General features: G+C 36.0%; 1 protein-coding gene and 1 long non-coding RNA gene across 8 annotated transcripts; both read right to left on the bottom strand.

The window, feature by feature from the left end:
- Positions 1 to 3278: 3278 nt before the first annotated feature.
- LOC125265780 lies at positions 3279 to 16881 on the bottom strand. 7 transcript variants are annotated; one of them, XM_048186249.1, is made up of 7 exons: positions 16379 to 16880; positions 12755 to 13075; positions 12068 to 12190; positions 11617 to 11723; positions 11091 to 11297; positions 10758 to 10987; positions 3279 to 4038 (listed from the first exon to the last, which is right to left on the bottom strand). In XM_048186249.1, the coding sequence occupies exons 1-5, from the start codon at positions 16422 to 16424 to the stop codon at positions 11247 to 11249; spliced, it is 648 nt and encodes a 215-aa protein (XP_048042206.1). In that variant the 5' UTR covers positions 16425 to 16880; the 3' UTR covers positions 3279 to 4038; positions 10758 to 10987; positions 11091 to 11246. The 7 variants fall into 7 exon arrangements, with proteins under 7 accessions (XP_048042206.1, XP_048042195.1, XP_048042215.1 ...); XM_048186238.1 differs by lacking the exon at positions 3279 to 4038 and having other exon boundaries at positions 10242 to 10987; positions 16379 to 16522; positions 16629 to 16880; XM_048186258.1 differs by lacking the exon at positions 3279 to 4038 and having other exon boundaries at positions 10242 to 10987; positions 11231 to 11297; positions 16379 to 16881.
- Positions 16882 to 17731: 850 nt separating this feature from the next.
- On the bottom strand, positions 17732 to 21837 carry LOC125265774. The gene is made up of 5 exons (XR_007184348.1): positions 21552 to 21837; positions 20505 to 20608; positions 20001 to 20100; positions 19568 to 19733; positions 17732 to 18006 (listed from the first exon to the last, which is right to left on the bottom strand). It is a non-coding gene; the product is annotated as an uncharacterized LOC125265774 (long non-coding RNA).
- Positions 21838 to 22131: the final 294 nt, after the last annotated feature.

The raw sequence follows: 22131 nt of genomic DNA, 5'->3' as shown, positions 1-22131 counted from the left end.
GTATCTTACTAAGGCTAGTCCATCTTTAATAACATGATCACTTATTAGGGTTGGAAATATGACCATAATCTTAAAAGCAATAAACAACTGCATAATGTATATGAATAATGTCTGTATTATTGTGAAAACAATTATTACAGCTTTAGATAAATTAGGGATAATTCAAAAAGTGTTACAAAATACCTTAAATAGAAAAAAATGGTCATGAATCTTCTACAGGTCAGTGTTTGTCAAGTGTGGCGTAATAAATAGTTCATTCAGTCGTTTCCACAGGAAACTCTCCATCCTCTCGCTCAGACACACATCTGAAAGCTCACTTTAGTCTCTATCAGTGACTCCATTACTGCTGCTAGATGTCGTGGTACAGCAGATCATATTTGGGAATGTTTCTCGGGTCTATCGCGCTTCGGACGATCAGTTTTCCTCTCATGGCGCTGCGATAGATCACTTCAATCGGATCCATGAAGTCCTGTTTGGTTTTGAAGCTTCCCACAAACTTGGTGTGTTCTGGAGATCTGAATGTGTGGAAATACATCACAATCTGAGAGGAGTGACATTAATAACCTGATTCAAATATGATGCATGAAGAGGAAACTAGAAGAGTAAACTGTGATGTTGGCTTGACAAAGCCTTTTCTGAAAGTTTGAAGTCACTTTGAAAAGCTTGAAGTTTGAAGATTTTACTCGAAGATGTTTTCTAGCACATTACTAATGTTTTACCAGAGAAGCGCTGGGCAACACGGATGGTTTTCTGAATCAGGCTCTCCAAGCCCATAGTATCACTGTACACGACCATGAGTTGTTTGACATCGTTATTCAAGCCCTGATGAAAAGCAATTATCAGAGCCATTACATTCCAACCGCCAGCGGCTGCCAGGCCAGGGTATGGAAATGGAGGGCATACAGTCTGGATATCTGGTGAGGGGTTGAAGAGTGAAGACATGAAGACAAGGGAGGAAGCCACAGGAAGACGCAGGTAAGTAACAGGTAAGGAGTCCATGTAAGTCTGACGAGACCAGACACTGAGTGCAGGGAGTGAGCGTCTTTTAAGGGTGTCTGGTGATGAGGTGCAGGTGATCAGAACTCAGTGTGTGAAGATCTGGTGCTGATGGTGCTGGCTGTGACTCTGTGACAGGTTCATCCTTAATGTTATGAAGTGACGAGAAAACTTTTTGTGCGCCAAAAAAAAAAAAAAAAACCTAAATAACGACTTTATTCAACCATATCTAGTAATGGGCGATTTCAAAATACCGCTTCCAATCTTTACGAATCATTTGCTCCGAATGAAATTGTGAAATGTAGATGTTTTTTAAAGTGGATTTAACAAAAAATTATTACAAATTGAAGCAAATAAATAACAAAAATACCATAAATCCCCCAAAACTGCACAACTTTACAATATTACGTTTGTTTAAAAAACTTACATTGCTACAAAATCACATTTTATTGTCTGGTTATGTAAGCTAGTTGGACAGAAATGTGAATTGTTGCCCATTGTGTAATAGCATAGCAAGCAACATTGCATAACATAAGTGATAGGCCCTATATTTTATTATTTGCTTACTATTATTACGATATGAGTAATAGCTGCATACATGTCTTTATTTTTTGCATGTTTCCCCTCTTCTCTTTTTTATTTATCTACTTAAATTGGCCTCCGGTGCGTTAATCTGCCACTGACTGGTTTTAAGGAAAAAAGGTAGGCTACTCGGCTAAGTACATTTCGCACAAACATATTTTCTAGATCATCCATATTTCAACCCAGTGTCATGACAACACGAGGGTGTTGTAAGATTATATGTGTTTTCATATTCAGTCACAAGAGGGAGCTGAAATGGCACATTAGGAGATTGTTGTAAGATTTCATTGGTGATTTAAATATGAAATTTAATCGAAATCTTGGCCCCATTGAAAGAGATGCGTTTGATAAATACTGTTTTGGCGCTCTGTAATGTGGCGTGCTTCAGTTGAAGAGAAGCGGCAGCATGAACCGATCCTCTCCTCCAGTTACAGCGTGAAATAAACATGAATGAACATCTGAAGGTATGTTAAAAGATACAGTATAACTCGACGAAATCCGTATCATGTCTCATAGGCTTGTTCAGTGTTTCAACTGCGGAAAGATGTTAATAACAGCTTGTAAACAATGTCACGTAACATCACATTTATCTCCGAAAAACATATTCAGCGACCATAATCTCATTAGTCAGCTAGAAAAATGAACTCTCGAGAGGAGCATTTAGCTAAAAATATGCAACATATTACATATTATTTACAGTACAGTCCAAAAGTTTGGAACCACTAAGATTTTTAATGTTTTTAAAAGAAGTTTCGTCTGCTCACCAAGGCTACATTTATTTAATTAAAAATACAGTAAAAACAGTAATATTGTGAAATATTATTACAATTTAAAATAACTGTGTACTATTTGAATATATTTGACAAAGTAATTTATTCCTGTGATGCAAAGCTGAATTTTCAGCATCATTACTCCAGTCTTCAGTGTCACATGATCCTTCAGAAATCATTCTAATATGCTGATCTGCTGCTCAAGAAACATTTAATGTGTACAATTGTACAAAATATTTGTGTACAATATTTTTTTTCAGGATGATTTGATGAATAGAAAGTTCAAAAGAACAGTGTTTATCTGAAATCTAATCTTTTGTAACATTATAAATGTCTTTACTGCCACTTTTGAATTGATTTAATGCATCCTTGCTGAATAAAAGTATTAATTTCTTTAATTTCTTTTCAAAAAAATAAAAATAAAAATTCTTACTGAGCCCAAACTTTTGAACGGTAGTGTATAATGCTACAGAAACTTTGTATTTCAGATAAACGCTGTTCTTTTGAACTTTCTATTCATCAAGGAATCCTGAAAAAAAAAAGTACACAACTGTTTTCAACATTGGAAATAATCATAAATGTTTCTTGAGCAGCAAATCAGCATATTAGAATGATTTCTGAAGGATCATGTGACACTGAAGACTGGAGTAATGATGCTGAAAATTCAGCTTTGATCACAGGATATAAATTACTTTGTCAAATATATTTAAATAGTACACAGTTATTTTAAATTGTAATAATATTTCACAATATTACTGATTTTACTGTATTTTTAATTAAATAAATGTAGCCTTGGTGAGCAGACGAAACTTCTTTTAAAAACATTAAAAATCTTAGTGGTTCCAAACTTTTGGACTGTACTGTATATTACATATTATAATTTTTAATGTTCTTTAATAGCCTATAATGCATGTTTGAATAAATCCGTCAAGTTGACAGCCACCATTTAAATGTTTATATTTTTGGAGTAAAAATAACTTTTTCAAAAGCCTATTATAACTTTTGTAGCCTATTATAAAAATGTCCTTAAAGGTTTATCCTTAAATTTTTTATTTTTTTTATTTAAGTTTGTATACAAATCAGTTAATTTTAACCTTCAATATTACTGTAGTACCAACTGATTCCCATGTATATTTTAAAGCATTAGCTGAGTTTTTTTTTTTCTTGAGAAAATTTGCCATGTACTGTACCAGATATACAGTATATCCATAAATAACTGATATCGAATCGAATTGCAAGTTAGTGAATTGAAATGCATATCTATGATGACAGGCATGGTGCAAAACCTTCAAGATAAGAAAAGCTTCAGATAAGTGCGCTTGAAAACTATGTAAGTTTATTAATGCCAAATGTTTTTGAAATAAAAAGCTTGTTGAATTGCACTAATTGAAAAAAAAAAAAAAAAAAGTGCATTGCACTAGCCATGCTTGCATTTTAATGTATTTTTAGGGCTTGTATTTTTATAGGCTGAAATTCAACGTGGCCGTATACTTAAGCTGTGAATATTTCAATTCAAAACATTTCACACGTTTTCAAAACTTGAATATTCATATTCACCTTTCAGATTATCACTTTCAACATTTTCAGTCTGTTTAAAAACACAACCTTAAAATATTCAACAAGGTTTTTTTCGCTCCATCATGATCTCCATCTGCTGTTAGTCATCCTCACCAGCAGGTGTCACAAGCGGCTGTTAACAAAGACCAGAGCAACGACATTACATTATCAATACATGACAAAGGAACACATGACTAAGACAACCAATGGGCAAGTGACACAAGGGAACACAAACAAGAATCAAACTACAAAATAAAAGACTTGAAATCATAAACATACGGAGCCCCGCACGTCACCCATAGGAGAAAAAAAAACCAATCCGTGCCGACGGTTTTGCAATCCGTTCCCTCAGTTTATAAACCGTACCTACGAATTCTTAAAACTGTTCCCTCGGTTTAACAAATCGTGCCCACGGATTAATAAACCGTACCCACGAATTTCCAATCCGTGCGCTCAGATTTTGCAAACTCGTACCCTCGGTTTTTAAATCCGTTCCCACAAATTCATAATCCGTTCCCACGGTTTTGTAAAAACTGTACTCACGGATTCATTTTAGAAGAAGAACATAGTATAGGCCTACTTTACTACAGTAAACTGCAGTGTATATTGTAGAAAACTTATATTGGGTAAAGTAATTGTTTATATTACTATAGTTGTTATATTATCACAGCAACTATAGAATTACCACGATAATTTAATTCAGGTACTTTACTATATATGGTTAAAAAACACTATAGTATTTACTATAAATTACTATAGTATTTTTTTCACCTGGGCCAGGTACGTGTTAACGAATCTTATTGTTTTATTGTGTATTATTCATCAAATTATATCAACTGCAGTGATTCTCTATAGCAACGGGTAGCGGAATACAACGATTTTATAAGAATTAAAATCTTGTGTTTATTTGTGATAATCTTAGCACTTTATTATTATTGCCCAATAAACCTGGCATTGTGTATTATGACTGACTTTTAATTTCTTTGTTCCTCTTTTCTTCTAAATGCATGTAGCCTTAAATGTAACAATAGGCTAATAATAACAACAACAACAACTATTATTATTATTTATTGTATTTATTATTTAAATGTATTGTTTTTATTAATTATTTTTATTCATTCATTATTTTTATTATTTATGACTATAAATGAGTGCACTTAAGACAGTATGTTTATCATAAAATAATTAATGAATGCTTTATTTAAAAAAAAAAAAAAAAACTTTTTACAGTTTTAGAAATGTTTGTGTACTATTCAGTCTTAACATGAAGACTTGTTTTGGTGGTTTTATTATACTAAGCTTTTTACCCAAAATGGACTTTAAAAGATAAAAATAACGGAAATTCTCAAATGAATTCTGAATGGAAGTTCAGGAAATTCTCCATTTTGTAAAATAAAGTAAAATAAAGTTTATTGCATCCCGCACCTAAATAGGTGGCCTGGTTGAATCTGCCGGCAAAGATTGGAGGCGGGGCCACAAATCCAGCAGTTTTTACAAAACCGTGGGAACGGATTGTGAAAGCGTGAGCACGGTTTATAAACTGAGGGAACGGATTGCAAAACCGTCGGCACGGATTGTTTTTTTTTCTCCTATGGGCAGTGGCGTACCGCAAGTCTGTGAGGCCCCCCCGCAAAGAATGAGATGGGGCCCCTCCCACAAGCAGTGATGTCATCATGTGTTAAAATTTGTTGTGCACCTGAGTCCATCTCCCCCACAGTTTACAAAAACTGATTTAACAGTGAATCATGTGGTGAATCAGGGGCGTCACTAGGCCCTTTTTAGGGGGGCTTCAGCCCCCCTAAACTTCTGCCCAGCCCCCTAAAAAAAATATTTGATTAATAAATTTTTGATCGCTTCAGTCCCCTTTAAAAAACTCATTTGAAACGGCGGCAAGCTGCGTCAAGTTTCGGCTCCTCCCCTTATCTGAGTCTGCTTGGATTTAGCGCATTTTTCAATCTGCAGGGGCGCCGAGCAGAGCGAACATCAGAGAGCACAAGGTGTGTGTCGTGTGTGCGTGCATTTATTGATAGATTGCTAATGCTATGATATTACATCTGCATCGGTGCAGTTCTTTGTCATAAATGCATTGCAGTTTACATAATGTAATGTTACTGGAGCATTGGGAGCACACGGGACGGCTCGGTTTCTCATCCAATACCAATACGTTTCGCTGCGTTCACCTTCAGCCCTTGTTTTTCCTACAAAAATGAAGTGATTAACACCCATGAAAACATACTTTAGATTCAGAAAACGATCATGATTTATTTTAATTTACTTTTTACAATTACAGACATATTATAATGTATTTTGACATTACATTATGCAGCCATGCACAGAAATGACATCATTGTCTGAAAGCACTAGATGGCCCAGAGAGAGAATGTGGAGTTATTTTGTTTTGTATTATTAAATATAGTTTTGTATTAAGTAATAATGAATCAGGAGGAGTGTCATGATACATAAATTAGAGTAAGCGTAGAGTAAAGGGATTTTTGATTTTCTTGATTTATACTATTTATACTAGATTTGTACTTGATTTATAGAAGTGGCAAATTGATAATTCATGTTGTTATTTTTAATAAATAGAAATAAATATAGAACAGATTAATCATATTGCCAATAGACAATTACATTAATACATGGTTTGTCTATATTCTTAATGAATATTAGCTGGTTAGTTAAAATACTTAAAATGACATCAATTTTCATGGGGTGACTTTATGAACATCCAACCGTATTGTTGATTATAAAGGCTAAAAAGCTAAAAAACTAAAATAATTTATATTTCATTGTAGATGGATATACGACATTTTTTTATGTGAGCATAGAAATGCAAACAGTAAAATGTTGTGTTTGTACTGGAAACATGTGTGCGTGTGTTTGTACAGTGAATGAATCAGGAGGTCTTCATTGTAAAAAAAAAAAAAAAAAAAAAAAAAATCAACATTCCCTATTTTCTAGTGGTCACATCCAATAATTATTTTTTTATTACAGTGTTGTATATGGCAGTCAGTACTCCTACTCCCATATATGAAATACAGGGAATACAATGGAATAGTGGATTGCAGTAAGGTTAGTAGCATACCACCCTACCCTAATAGTCAAATAATATTTTTTTAATCATACCCTTATTGGGGGCTGAGCCCCCCTAAAATCAAAATCCTAGAATCGCCCCTGTGGTGAATTATCATTGCATTGATTAATTTGATGTTATTATCGAATAATATTATCCTAGCTATAGCTTATATGATAGGCCTATATAATGTTTAGTGATTTTGATATCGTAGACTAAAATACCGGCAGGAATAAATATTTAGGATAATTTATTCATTAAAACCAAAGGAGCGCAAAGAGAACAGATAACAGCCGCAACGAGCACTGGCCATGATTTCAGAAACAACACATTCCAGCGGATAGATCGCCTCTTATTTAACACAGACCTACACATTTCTTATCAAATGGAGATGTTTCTTTCTTTTAGGTACAGTTATTCAGCGAGTTTAAATTAATGTTTGAGACGTTTCAGAAAGATTCTCGCAGAGAGAAAAAAAGTAGACCATTTGTAGTCTTGCACTAATCTGTAGGCTATCGCCAAAAATGACGGAAGGCCTGTTTTAAGTTGTTTCAGCTGTCATGAGGAGAAAATCCATCAGAACGCGCCGGCGCATTCGTCGGCCAGAGGGATAAAGATGTAGCCAATTTAGTTTTATATTTATATTTAAATATTGGGCTATAGCCTAATATATTTTTTTTTGTAAGATGTCACCAATGTTGATTCTGAAAAGTGAATGGCAAGACGGATGCGCAATGTCGGGACATATGCAGCGGGTTAGACATAAGTTTGACCACTTCATTAAGTTTTGTTTTATAGTAAGTCTTTCTTTAAAGTGAATTTCGTTTTGTAGAAATTGTATCTTAATTTCAATCAATGTTTCATCAACCAATTGCCTATATTTAATAAATAGGAAGAAAACCAAGAACGTCGGCATTTGAATAAGGCTGACGCAATAGATGTCTTTCTGTTTTTATTACATGTCTTTATTACTTAATTAATTGATAAGATATTTTTGGTCTAACAATATATTTTAGCTGGTCTAAATTCTAAGTTAGACACAAATTTTCGTATAGGCTAGGCTATATAAGGTTCCCTTCTAGACAAGCGCGTAAATTGCTGTTTCGTCCGCAAATTTTCAGTAATTTCGATCGGTGCATCAAATGATATATAGGCCTAAACTAAAATCATGTAGTTACAGTAAAAGAATAAAGAAATAACTAGACTTATTGGCTAGGCTACATTTGGAAAAGAACTTAAGACATTCCGGTAGCTGACCATTATCAGAGCTGACGATGGGGTAAATATAGTTTGGGCAATATATAATAATATAAATAATGTCTTAGCAATGACCGAACATATTTATTTGTCTTGGCACACATCCGCTACAGTAACACAGTGCATCAAGGCTTGCTGTTGTCTTGGCTACCTTACAAACGGCGATGGAAACAACAGTGAATTTTCCCCCTTTTGTGGTAATTTAGCACTATTTTCTATGATCTTCTGCTTGCATTTTTGGGCTTCAGTTTGATGCTTTATTTTTATCTTTATAGTCAATTGAGTTTAGTTCTAAAAAAAAAAAAAAAAAAAAAAAAGCAAAGGCTATAAAGTAGTCTAGCCTAAACAGGTGAATCTGCCTATGGGTGACGTGCGGGGCTCCGTATAAACATGAACATGAAAACAAGAACATGAACAAAACCCAAAACTAGACGTGACAATAGTAATTCACCCAGAGACGGATGCACTCAGTGCTTGCCATTTATCACACTTATTTAGTGTTTTCAACACACGTTTATTTCAGGTTTCAGACATTTAAATACACAAGTACTAGTAACAATACATGGCAACAAACATGGCGGCGCCCATCGCGTATATAGCATAGCATATGACTACTAAGGCGATTATTAAAGGTGGTATAGAGGATGTTTTCGTCGACTGAGTTTTTGAAATGATACACATTTTACGACTAGCTAAAACATTCGATTGTTTCCTACTCCTGAAGCAGATTTATATACTTTCACATGGAATTTGAACACCGACTGTAATCGCAGACTGAACGCAACTGACTCTGACTGGACGCGTTTGAGCGCGATCAGTCATAAGTATCAATTTACATTCATAATCGGCCAATCGTTAAGCCGCGCACACACTTAGTGGATTCATTATGTCGGACTCACCTCATAATCTGCAGTTGTTACTCCTGTCTCCTGACAAAAACATTGCATGCGGCACATGTAGTGTGGAAAGTTACTAGAGCGCGCAGCCGCGCTCGTCTCTCACAAGGAACGTCATGGCAGTGATTGACAAGCCAGAGGGCCAATCGTTTACGCGATGATCGCGTAAACAATTGGCTGATGTTTTTAAGGCCCTACCTCGTGCACAGATGATGTATATTAATATTATTACTTTCAGTGCACCTAATAAATAGTCTTTTATCACTTAGTAAAGACAGTTTCAAGTAATATTGCAAAAATGTATAAAACAAAACATCCTCTTTACCACCTTTAAGGTGCTTACACAACAGTGTCCTGACGATTGTTTTTACACTTTACAATGCGATATAATCCTTCTTTAATATTGGCTTCCAACATTTATTTCTAATGTCCATTTAATCTTTAATATTTGACCCTTTCTTTACAACAGAAATGCTACAACTACTGTAATTTCTTAAACAAGAACATGTGGACTTAAACTTTTATTTTCATTCTGCTACATTATTTCCATTGCAGAGCTTCTGTTTCAGTATTGGCCGGCGATACATTAAAGATACATTTGAAGCAGCTACCGATGCGATTCGATTCACCTCTATTAACATGCAGTGCAATCCGATTTCGATTCGATTCAACACAACGTGATTCAGTGCAATACAATGCAATGGAAAAAAAATATGATGCTATGCAATTCAATATTTCTCAAAATGTTTTTTTCCCCGCAAATTACTGTTAGAATTATTATTATTAGTAGTAGTAGTAGTAGTAGTATAAGTAGTAGTAGTAGTAGTAATAGTATTAGTATTACATTAAGACATACATTATACCATACAATAGTAGTACATAGTTTCTTTGGTTCAGAAATCGTAAATTAACTTAAGTGCCTCTGATTTCTAACGCATGGCCCTTTCACAAACACTGTAGTGTCATGTTAATCTATATTATATATCCCTCCTAGGACTTTTTTCCCAGTGTTAGCACGCTGGGTTTTTCTCCTAGGGTTTTTTCCACCCCTGGGAGTCAGCCGACATTGGCTTAATGTAGCACCATCTTGTATATGTTACATATTACCACGCTTGTTTGTACAGCTTATTTTTAACCACTTCCCTTTTTTCTGTGCTTCTAATATGTAAAGCTGCTTTGAAACAATTACCAATTGTAAAAGCGCTATATAAATAAATTTGACTTGACTTGACTATATTCTGTGACTCTCAGGACTCGCCTCGGTCTCAGTAGTGTTGTGTGATGAGAGAACACGCTTGAGAAACAGAGGAGAAATCAATCTACATATAAAATACTGGTCACAAATTATTGTCACTTTCTAAAGTATAGCGCATCTACTAATAATTATATATAAATAAATCAGTTTTTACTGATGCAAATATGTTAGAAACGATACAAATGCCGACTTGTATCTGATGCACACATTTTTATACCGATGTGAATCTGTGAATCTTACCAGTACTGCCTATGTGTGGATCAGATACCCTCGGATCTCATCAAAAATATCTTAATTTGTGTTCTGAGGACAAACGAAGGTCTTAGAGGTTTGGGACGACATGAAGGTGAGTAATTAATGGGTGAACTAACCTTTTAAATTGTTTAAAAAGCACATGGCTCCATAGCACCATCACTTTACAGTGTCTCAATGACCGCCTTGTGTCAGTGTTTCACCCGTCAAAGTTTAATGAGTGTGTCGACGACATGAAGCTACACTGAAAACAGATGAACGGGTTCCTATGGAGACCGGAACAGGAGAGCATCCAATCAGAAGTTAGAATTTGTAATGGAGACACTCATCGTTTACTCTGGAAAAAGGTCTATAAAGAAACAAAAAAATAATTGAAAAAGTATTAAAAATATCAAAATACTGAAAGAATCTGAAATTAGACGTTAGAAGTTTATATAATTAGTGTAACATACATTGACGTCGACTCACTGAATGTGGCACTTGATGGTCATGAACACTTATATACAGTCTGATAAATGAAAACTTCTCTTGTCATGAGTGTAAAAATGACTAAATGTTTTGATAGGGCACTTGTGGACAAGCCTTAACGTACTGAACCCGGATCTTCTTCACTCAACAGCGGAATCTCTCAAATTCATTTGCATTTTTTCCTCTGGAACCTGAAAGGAAAATCATAGAAATTAGAGAAGATGTGGAGGTCATATATAGTCCAGTTATTTCCTAAAAATCAAGGAGGACAAACAAAATATTAGATTTAGTTGAATTCATTTTTGAAACACCTCAAACATCTTAAATTAAGATAAAAATCTTAATCTTAAAAGGATATGTACTCATTTATATTTATATGTGAATAAAAGTGTAAATTAAATCTGTTCATCATCAAAGCAATCATATCTCTTCTCAAGATTTGAATTAAATTAATTAATTTTACAACTTTTCTGGATCTTCAGAGTTTTGGCAGCATGTCCAACTACTCACCATGTGTAATAACTCTGAATATCTTGTATTTGGATCCTCTGCTGCTGATGATTGGTAGTTTGTAACATCCTCTTTGGTGGATTCAGTCTTCTCTTCATCTGTCACAGCTGCACACAGAAACAGAGACGTAAGAAAAAGAACCTGAATTGGCACATGAGAGAAGTCTTTAAAACTTTAAAACTCTAGTGTTTTGGAAAAAAATTGAAGAATTTGAAAACAGTTTTTGTGTTGTGGACCGTAAAAATGGAGGTATTTGATGATGTATGTTTTGTCACATGACGCATGTGTGATATTTAAGGCTGTAGCAGCATGTTGTATCTGGTATTTAAGAGGTTCAGTTGCTGTTCAGACGTCAGAATGAGAAGAAAATCTGAAGTGATTTTGACCATGATCCACTTCAGCACAATAAAGCTCATTATTTTTCTCTTGCTGTATCAGCTGTAATACTCACGGTTTTGCCCCTCTTGTTTAGAGTTATTACAGCAATAGATAACAACAGCAAACACCAGCAGAATGACAACAACTATTGCTGCTACAGCAAATGGAGACAGAGCTGAATCTGAAACAGATGATCCTGTAATGATAAAGACAGACAGTCATTAGTTTTCACAGACATCTGATTAAACAATCATTACTTTAAAATACTTACAGTAGCAATGAATATCTATCATAAACTACTTTGATTGGCCACGAGGATCTTATTTCATATAACAGCACAGGAACGTTTATCATAAACCTGTCTATGTTCATTTCATTTCCTTATTCTACAGAACGACTGATCCTGCTTTGACTTGTTTTGGAGTTATAACTACTGGTGGCATGAAACTAAAAATATCTGCTCATAATGTGTGTGAAATCAAATGTAAGTCAATCACTGTTCATTTTTATAGTACTGTGGTATAAAATCAAAATGGGTTGTTCTGAATATCAGTCATGTGATCACCTGCGGCCCAATCACAGTTGTGATTATATACAGAACAACAGCATGACTGTGATATTGAGAAACTACAACACTGTAAGACTGATGAACACATTATAACTGTATTTGCTGCACTTTAAAACTCTGTTTAATTCAATTTATAAAACAAAAACACATTCAAAACTATTTATTCTGAAAAGTAAAAAAAAGTGTCCTCACCATTGACAGTAACTCTGTATTTCTTCTTTGAGGTCACATAGTCATGATCAATCCGTAGATGATAATCTCCAGAGTCTGTGATTCTCGTGTTGTTGATGGTCAGAGATCCAGTCTGATTATTCATCTTCAGTCTGTCTCTGAATCTCTCGGTGTCATTGAGGGGATATGAGATCTCATTTCCATCAGATTTAGAAATGAATGAGTATGAATCTCCAAATAGCCAATTTATATGATTAAATTCTGTTAAATCAGTGTCTAGAGTGACAGAATCTCCCTCCATCACTGACACACTCTTCACATCATCTTCATCAGCTCCAAACACTGCAGAACAAACACAAACATTGGTCCGTGTAACGCTTCACAATTCAATTTTCAGACCATACAATGCAAATGCAAAAATGAAAAATTGAAACTAGACGTTCATTTTTCCTTTTTTTCCGATTACATCATAAATGGATATTTGCCATTTTTCCTCCCTTTTTTCAATTTCACTTGTGCAAAATGATGACTTAAAGGGTTACTTCAGGATTTAGCATTAAGCTTTGTATTAGTAGAATACCACTAGTATTTTCGAATTAGCGTGCTTTCCCCCTTCATATCAGCCCGAGATGAGAGATTTATGCATTTTTATTCTGTAAAAAAGCCTCCGATGACGCAAAAATCGTCATTTTGCGTCATCGGAGGCTTTTTTGGCCAGAGGCTTAAAACTACAGCCAGTAATAGCAGGTAGTTCCGCATTTTTTCACCACGCCCATACATATGCGCTTTTGAGGTTACTCACGGACATAGATCAAAGATTTTATCAAAAGTGGGTGTCAATTATATTTTTAAGCTTAACATAATTTTTTATAGTCTGCACTACATCAGTGGTTCATCTCGCAAATGTATCGGTCTCTGCAGTCATCTCAACCAATACAGCAACAGGCTTTTGTAGTAACGTTAGCATAAATAGATAAATAAACTCAGTTTTACAGAACAGAGGCTTTACTTTGATAACGGTCAACTTATATCAACTTATATGTAATTGTCTATCTAACGTTACTTTGCTAAGTTTGCAGTTTTACTGCTACCTACAACACTACATATAGGCTACTGTGTTATCAGTCAGTCTAGTATCTTAGCCTCTAGGCGAATACGCTTAGTACCAGATGCCCAGGCTGTTCGTCATCTGGGAAAGTGAATATCGATGGTATCGCGGTGTCCTTCAGAATGGTTCTCTTCATTGCAAGGATATTTGGTTCGTAGTCCTCGTGCTTGAAATGGAGACTACATATTCTGCGGTTTTTTAGGTTTTCTATAACGGTGTCATCTCCAAACTTCGGGTGTTTGATGGCCCGCAGCCACTGTTTACATCGCTCCAAATCTTTAACTTAATCGGAAAATGATGGAAACTTACTTGTCCTTTCCTGGTTTTGGGTGTACATCCAGTACAAAGCAATTTAGCACCATTTCGCTGTTAACTCACGATTTATTTGTTTGAATTTTCCTGAATGCCGCCTGTAACCGATAGGCGTGGTTTTGGGCGTGGCCTCGCAAGGGCAGCAAAACAAGTGCATTCTGGGAGTTGTTGTCTTTCATCCACATTAGTCAAAAATACATTTTCTGCCTTTTCTCAGTCTAGAAAGCTCCAAATTCAAAAATAATTTCACATTTCTACTACATAAATGACCAATTTTAAATACACATTCATCTTTCCAGGGGTGAAGTACCCCTTTAAGAAACAATCATTTGAATAAAAGAAATTAACCGATTTTCTATTTTTCCTTTTTCTGTCTTGTAATTTGCGCCGTGGGCTGTACCATTAGCGCGGGGGTGTGGCCGCGGACTGCCGTCATCTCACTGATGTAACTGCTTTCTTTACACTGCATGTTGAGGAGTGGTTTAAAAGAATGGAGGATGACCTTTTTCACCCGAAGTGCTATCATTTTTAATTATTAATATAATAACTGTGCTTAATATAGACAGTCCGGACAGGCCATCGCGAGCTGGGAAAGGTAAAATCGCGGTGGGTTGGCTGATTTGGCACGTTCCCCAGCTTGTTTGTATTTACAATTACTTATTCGTTATTACTTTATTTTATTAATATACAATACCCTTTGTCAGGGGGTGCATTTTACTTGGTAGGCTACAGTACAACCACGAGATCCCAGTTCATTTTCAGAGGGATAGGCTGACGGAGGGCAGCTCGAGCAGCAGCGCTTGCCAAGATCCTTCACGTCAATATATGAAAGATAAAAAAGACTACCAAGCGAAAATATACAAAACATTTATAAAAAATATACAAAACATTGTTAAGTTCTTAGCTCTTGTTTGTAATACAATATTTGTACAGTAAAAATGCAGATGTTTTCTTTAGCGGGCATCGTTCGTTACCACGGCAACCGCTTGAGCTTCCGCACTTCACACGCTTCTTATTCGCTTAAAATAACCTTAAATCCAGCACAGTTATTAACTATGTTCATTACAGTACAGGCGGTTCGCAGGAGATTAGGCAAATCAAATATATCTATGCTGCAAGTCAGGAGCACTATGATTTATTTTCCATTATTTTAATAAATAAATACAAATACTTTGATTTGGCACTGCCCATCTTGTTTGTAGTTATTTATTGACTTATTCGGCATTATTTGTTGCCTGTGGTGTACCCAAAGGATTACTGCGAGAATCCAGCATTTGATAATGAACCGATATAAATCGTATAAGCCTATCTTGACAGCGCTATAGCTAGCCTATATAAAATATTTTAGGCTAGGCTAAAAAACGAGAGCTAAAACCTAACAATTTTTTTTTAATATATATTTTCGCTTGGTAGTATTTTTATCTTTCATATATTGACGTGAAGGATCTGCAAGCCTGCCCTATCCCTCTGAAAATGAACTGGGATCTCGTGATTGTAGGTACTGTAGCCTACCAAGTAAAATGCACCCCCTTACCAAGGGCATGATGTATATTAATAAAATAAAGTAATAACGAATAAGTAAATACAAACAAACTAGACAATATGTGCCAAATCAGCCAAGCCACCGGGATTTCACTTTTCCCAGCTGCCCGCGATGGCCAGTCCAGACTACCTTATATTTAACAGTTACTAGTATATTAATAATAAAAATGATAGAGTGAAAAGATGATCCTGTGTGTTCAGTCTTTTAAACTACTCCTCAACATGCATGCAGTGTAAAGAAAGCAGTTACATCAGTGAGATGACAGCAGTCCGCGCTAATGGTACAGCCCACGGCGCAAATTGCAAGACAAAAAAATGGAAAAAAGAAAATCGGTTAATTTCATTTATTCAAATGATTGTTTTTTAAGTCATCATTTTGCAAAAGTGAAATTGAAAAAAGGGGGGGAAATGGCAAATATCCATTGATGATGTAACTGAAAAACAAGAAAAATTAACGTCTGGTTTCAAATTTTTCATTTTTGCATTTGCATTGCATGGTCTGAAAATTGAATTGTGAAGCGTTACACGGACCAAACATCAATCAGAGATTAAACTCACATCAAGAATCAAGACAAAAGAGCTAACAGACAAAAACATTAGAGATATTTTGACAAAGAAACATGGTTCAGTGTTTACTAAGTTCTCAAAATTAAACTCAAAGTCAACAGAAATCACACACTTACCACAGATTATAAATAAAAACAGGGAGATTTTTGAATAGTTCTTCATATTGTTGTAGATTCCAACTAAATTCTGATTTCTCTATCTCTATTTCTCTATTAATACTGAGCCACACCCATCCGACTGACGACATTTACAAACAAAACCTGCTGAATATAAACGGAGAAGTTTAACAGTGACTGAATAATGAAGTTACATGACGACTGAAATACTGCTGAAGAAGAAGAGAGAGAGAGTTTATGCTTCCAAAACCTGAAAGACTGAGAGAAACAAATCCTGACGGGAGATTCCTCCTTGGCCCTGTCCCAAATGGCACACTCCGGACTTGTGGACTTCCTCAGAGTCCACACTTTGGTGACGTCATGTAGTGCAGACCTATAGGGCCCTTGGCGCGAGTCCACGAGGGCACATTGAGAGGTATTTTTGGGACAGACTCGATCGTCACGCCGGAAATAACGCTCTGGTTGTTTTTTGACAGGAGCTGCAGGTTCGGGGAATATGCTGCCTATTGTTGTTGTTTTTACCATTGTGTTTGCAAGATGGCTTGCCTCCTGCCAACACACCCATGTGGGGCCCATAAGGGTTGGATATGGGCTGGTGAGTGGGCCCCATCTGGGCAGCCCAGATGGGGCCCAGTTAATTTTGTCCGGGGGTTCCATGGTGGCCCCATGTGGGCAAGCCCAGATGGGCTGAAGTTGGGCTTCACATGGGCCCTAGCTAAAACCCACACGGGCAACCCAGGTTTCTCCCATCTGGGGCCCACACTTACCTGTGGGCTGATCATGGGCCCCTGCTATTCTACCTAAGGGTAATAACCATTATTATTATGGGCTAACAAATTCATTTTTGGGGATTTATTTTACTGTCAGCCCATACAGTTCTGTAACCTGTGTTCATATTTTTTTACACAGCCAATTTTACCGGGTCTGGTGGACCCACCACATTATTAGGCTTTTAAATCAACACAGCCATAACAATTCATGTAAAAAATACTTGACAGATGTTTACTTTAGCCATTTACCCCTGTGAGATCGCATTTATGATAGTTTGTTTTTTGTGAGAAACCAAGGAAATTCAATAAAAAAAAAAAAATTGAAAAGATTTTATCATTATTAGTGATTATTTCTTAGAACTTAGTCAGAATAGGTGAAAATGCTTGAAATGTAACAATTTTGTAACTTTGTGTGGGAATAGCAGGTGCAGAAAGACAACACTCCCGCACACAGATGGCCAATGAGTTTGTGTTAGAAAAAATAATAAATAGCATATTTTTTTCTTTTAGCAACCTTTAAAACGGGTCCCAAAGACCCAAACACCTTGGGTTAAATGAGCTACAATAATAACAAGACCAGTAATACAATTAATGACCTTTTTATTTAAGTAAAATTAAGAAAAACATTAAGAAAACTCTCATTAAGAAAACTTTTGCTCAGTGTTCCCTCACTGTTAGAGACAGGATTAGCTACTTTCCACCTCAAATGAACCCGAAGCCTGAAGTCCTTGTTAAGGGGTTGCCTGTTGGGCCTGTCTATTACCCCCCAGTCCCTAGCACCAATGAGCCACTTGGAGACCGCCTTCTCTGCATCTTTACAGGTGATTTGGCTGGTCATGGTGCTTTTCTTTAAGCCTCCTGCAAGAAACAAATATAACAGTCACTTACTTTATATGTGCCAACACAACTCTCAGCCAGGACTGTAAAAACCACTATGTAAAGAAAAGTGCTATATAAATTAAGATTATTATTAGAACTACACACATACTCTTAAACACACAAGTTAGGCAACTTACTTGCAACTCCATACACAGTGGCTACGTTTACATGCACCAATTTTCACCAATCCGAATGAATTGAATCTGATTGCAGATCTGTTTACATGTACTCTAAACATTGTAATCTGATTCAAATATCCGTTTGTATGTGTTTTATATACATTCTGATTAAAACGTTTGCGCACGCACTGTGCGTGTGACGTCATATCAGTCACACATGCGGTAACCCAGGTTGCGTCAACAGACGATTATCATGTATCGACAATAGCAAGAGATATTGTCAACAGCTTCAAATCTTGGCAATATTAAGAGGATTTGGTATTTCCAATTAATGTAGGCCTGTTACATTCTTCTAGTCTTATTATAACTATTAGGTTCAGCTTCTTTTATTATTAAATTAATATTATATGTGCTGTGAGGATAATAAAAGATTAGGCTATTAGCTATCTTTAAAAATGATTTAATATTTTTTTAGGTCTATTATTACAATGAATTATAGCCTATAATTAAAATTATTTAGAGTGTAGGCTATAATACTATTTCCTAACACTGCAGTCATCAATGAAAATTAAGTGCAGCGTTACTTCAAGCACCGACTTAAAAAAAAAAAAAAAACTGTTTAACACGAAATAATAATAGACAAATAAACTGGCGAATAAACAAAGAAGTTACCCAGAACTCAATGTGGCGTGACGTCAGATTCGTATTCTCTATTATTCTCACTTGTTCCACTTGCCTATATGTACAGCCACCAGATAAATAATGGAATAAATTATTTATTTATATACCGTTACCAGCATATTATATTGAAATTCATCTCTGAGAGAATATGCTCCGTTAATGCAGCGTCAGACAGCTCCGTCACTTTTTACTTTCACTTTCTGTGACTTTTTCACCAGCAATAACTCTTGCGCAAAGTTTGCACGTTGCTTCTTTTATGATATCCATTGGCTCCCCTTCTTGTTTTTAAACGGAAAGATTTCCAATATTATGACGAAGGGATACAACTATGCCACTGCCTGTTGGCATCTTTTCAACTCAAGACGTGAACGTGACTTTGTGCACTGCGTAATGCGTGTCAACATTGCACTGTGCATGTGCCCCAGAGTCTTCTGAGAACGAATGAGAAAGTAGTCGGATTCAAGCGTTTACATGGTCATTTTTTGCTGTTGGATTGGATTAGAAAAAGAATAAACCACCCCTTCCAATCCGATCTAAATTTCATTCGGATCAAGCTCAGTCGGATCGATTAAGGTGTTTACATGAACATCTTTTAATTTGATTGAGCTGTCAATCCGATTACAAATGGATTATTTGGGTGCAAGTAAACATAAGCAGTAAATAATGTTTATAAGTTTGGGGTATTGTGACAGCTTTCTAGTATCAGTACAACTTAAAACATTATCCACATGCACACCTACCATTACTTCATACAGTTTTAAGGCCTTGAACTCTCTCTTCCCGTTTCGGCCCACAAAGTTGTACTGCCAGTTGGATGGAGGCCATGGAGGTGTCAGCAGAGATCTGAGGGTGGATGGAGCCGGTGGAGGTGTCGGCACAGATCAGAGGGTGGATGCAGCCGGTGCGCTGTAAAACAAAAAAACAACACAACTTTGAAATGAATAATTTTGTTGTGTTGGTTCAGCAAAAATCCACACTGTAAAAATCTTGTACAACAAAAAAATCTTTTAATACACACATACATATACATACATATTATATATATATAATTTAAATCCTTAAGTACTTCTGTATCCAATAGACATTAAATGTTGAATTGGCTCAACTACAAAAGATTTGGTACAGAATAGTTTTCTCCAGAAAACAAATAATGTCAAGTTGAATCAACCTTACATTTTCTTTTTTTTACAGTGGAGGTGATGACTTGAGGGTGGATGGAGGTGTAGGCCTGATGGGGCTCATCCTCACTGGACAAAATCACTCGCCTAGAAATCTATAATATACAAGCACAATCAATGAGTTTAAGTGTTTTAAAAACAGTTGGTTAAAAAATATATACATAAAAAATATATACAACTCTGGTATCTACACTCTAGATACCAGAGAGACCCTCACATTGATCCTTAACATCTGTTCCAACACCCCATGCTCCCTTCAGGCATGCACACATCCATTTGTATACATCTCTTTTCCCCCCAAAACATGTGATTGTTACTTTTATTAACTGATTACATTTAATATTATTTATTTCTTAATCGTATATCTGTTGTCTACCTCCCTCGTTTTGACAGCTTTGAGCCAAATACACTTAACAAAACTCCCACAAAACATGTCCTTCCTGTGTCATTGGGAAATTTTTCACCATCCATTTAGTAGTAGTAATTCAAATAGCCTCACCTCTTTCTGCGCTTCACCCTTCCCATATTCTCTGTAGAATCGGACTCGGTTGGTACATCTGTGTTCATACTCGACTAATTTTGTGCAGGCAATTTCATACGTTGCTGTGGGAGACATAGTGGCAATTAGTTTCACTCAGAGCAAATTTTACACTTCTAATGACACCCACAACCTACAAACAAAATATATATATTAAATTAATTATTATCAGTAAGTGTATAATATTTAAAACACATTGGAATAAATGAATAAACTTTTAATAGAAATAGAAGATAACTAACTTACTTCTCTTGTTAGAGAAGAGTCAACATTTTTTGAGTGCACACCCACAAAATTGTCCGAATGCGCCATGTGCAACATGGATTGGGTCTTCTGACCTTTTGATTGTGATTAATATGTGAAATATGAGAGAGTTAAGACTGTGCTTATTTTGAAGAAAAAAAAAAGGGGGGGGGGGGCTCTCTGCTCGTTCTCTCCGTCACTCAGTTAACATGCGCTCTATCACAAGCGCAGCAGTCATCTACATCAGTCATAGATCACAATAACTGATCAAAACCAGGCTTTGGCGGGACAAAAATTTGTTTTGTCGGCCGCTAAAAAAAATACACGCAGGAAAACCCTGTTAACGTATGGTGATTTACGGTAGAAATCTAAAGGCACAAGTTGACAAAATATAATGAAATAACCACCTTAATGTGTAATGTTGACATTTGTTTTTTTATTTTGACATTAAAGCTTACATGTTAAGGGAGCAAACTGGCCCAAAATCTCAAAATTGATCACTGCATGAAAAAAACGATGTTTTCACCTGCCGTGTCTCGAAGTGCAGCAGAGTGCACGCACAATATATTTAAGTCAAACACTCAAAACAAGCTCAAATGCTACTGACTTAATAAATTAAAGTCGTCTGTTCTTTAACCAGGTTTAAGCTACATTTGCTAATGCACAAACATTTGCTAAAAGCTATCCTCGTAACTAATACTTTCCAAAAAAGCTTTAGGTTAACATCATGCGGTAAAATCATCCCCAAGTTTATTATACTCTTACCTGCCTTTTGTCCACACGACGACACCGGTGAACTCGAGGATCCTTAACGGACAGCAGACTACTGAAAAGGCGGCAAAGTTGTTGCTGGGCAGATTCTTTCGCTCGGCGATGGGGGTGGAGCTTTCCAGATGTGCGCTGCACAGAGTGCGCACTGCTTACGGTTTGAACATTTTGTGGGGAAACCGTTAGCAAACTTGTCTTTTTGAAACTCGTACAACGTTCTTAAGACAATTGTTTAGCTGCAGTCTGCAATTTGGCGCTCTAGCGATTAATAAACAGAATTCTTCTTGCGGAAGAACACTGCAGCCGGAGCTACTTGTTTATGTCTATGACGAGTCACGCAGGGACTTTGCTCCTCCGCAGCGATTCCTACTTGACCGTCCTGAAATAGTCCCAATATAAACACTTATTATAAATGTATACTGATTCGGGGTAAGACAAAACACGGTTAGGAAAATGGATTGTTAGATGGATGGATTGAAAATGAATGTTGCACATTTTCATTATAAAATTTAAAACACATAGATACTGACAAAACAATCTTAAAACACACAAAAAAGTTACAGACAGCAGCTAATCT

This window comes from Megalobrama amblycephala, linkage group LG1 (genome assembly GCF_018812025.1).
Source record: "Megalobrama amblycephala isolate DHTTF-2021 linkage group LG1, ASM1881202v1, whole genome shotgun sequence".
In the NCBI taxonomy this organism is placed as follows: Eukaryota; Metazoa; Chordata; class Actinopteri; order Cypriniformes; family Xenocyprididae; genus Megalobrama; species Megalobrama amblycephala.
This window is presented reverse-complemented; position numbering and strand designations above follow the sequence as displayed.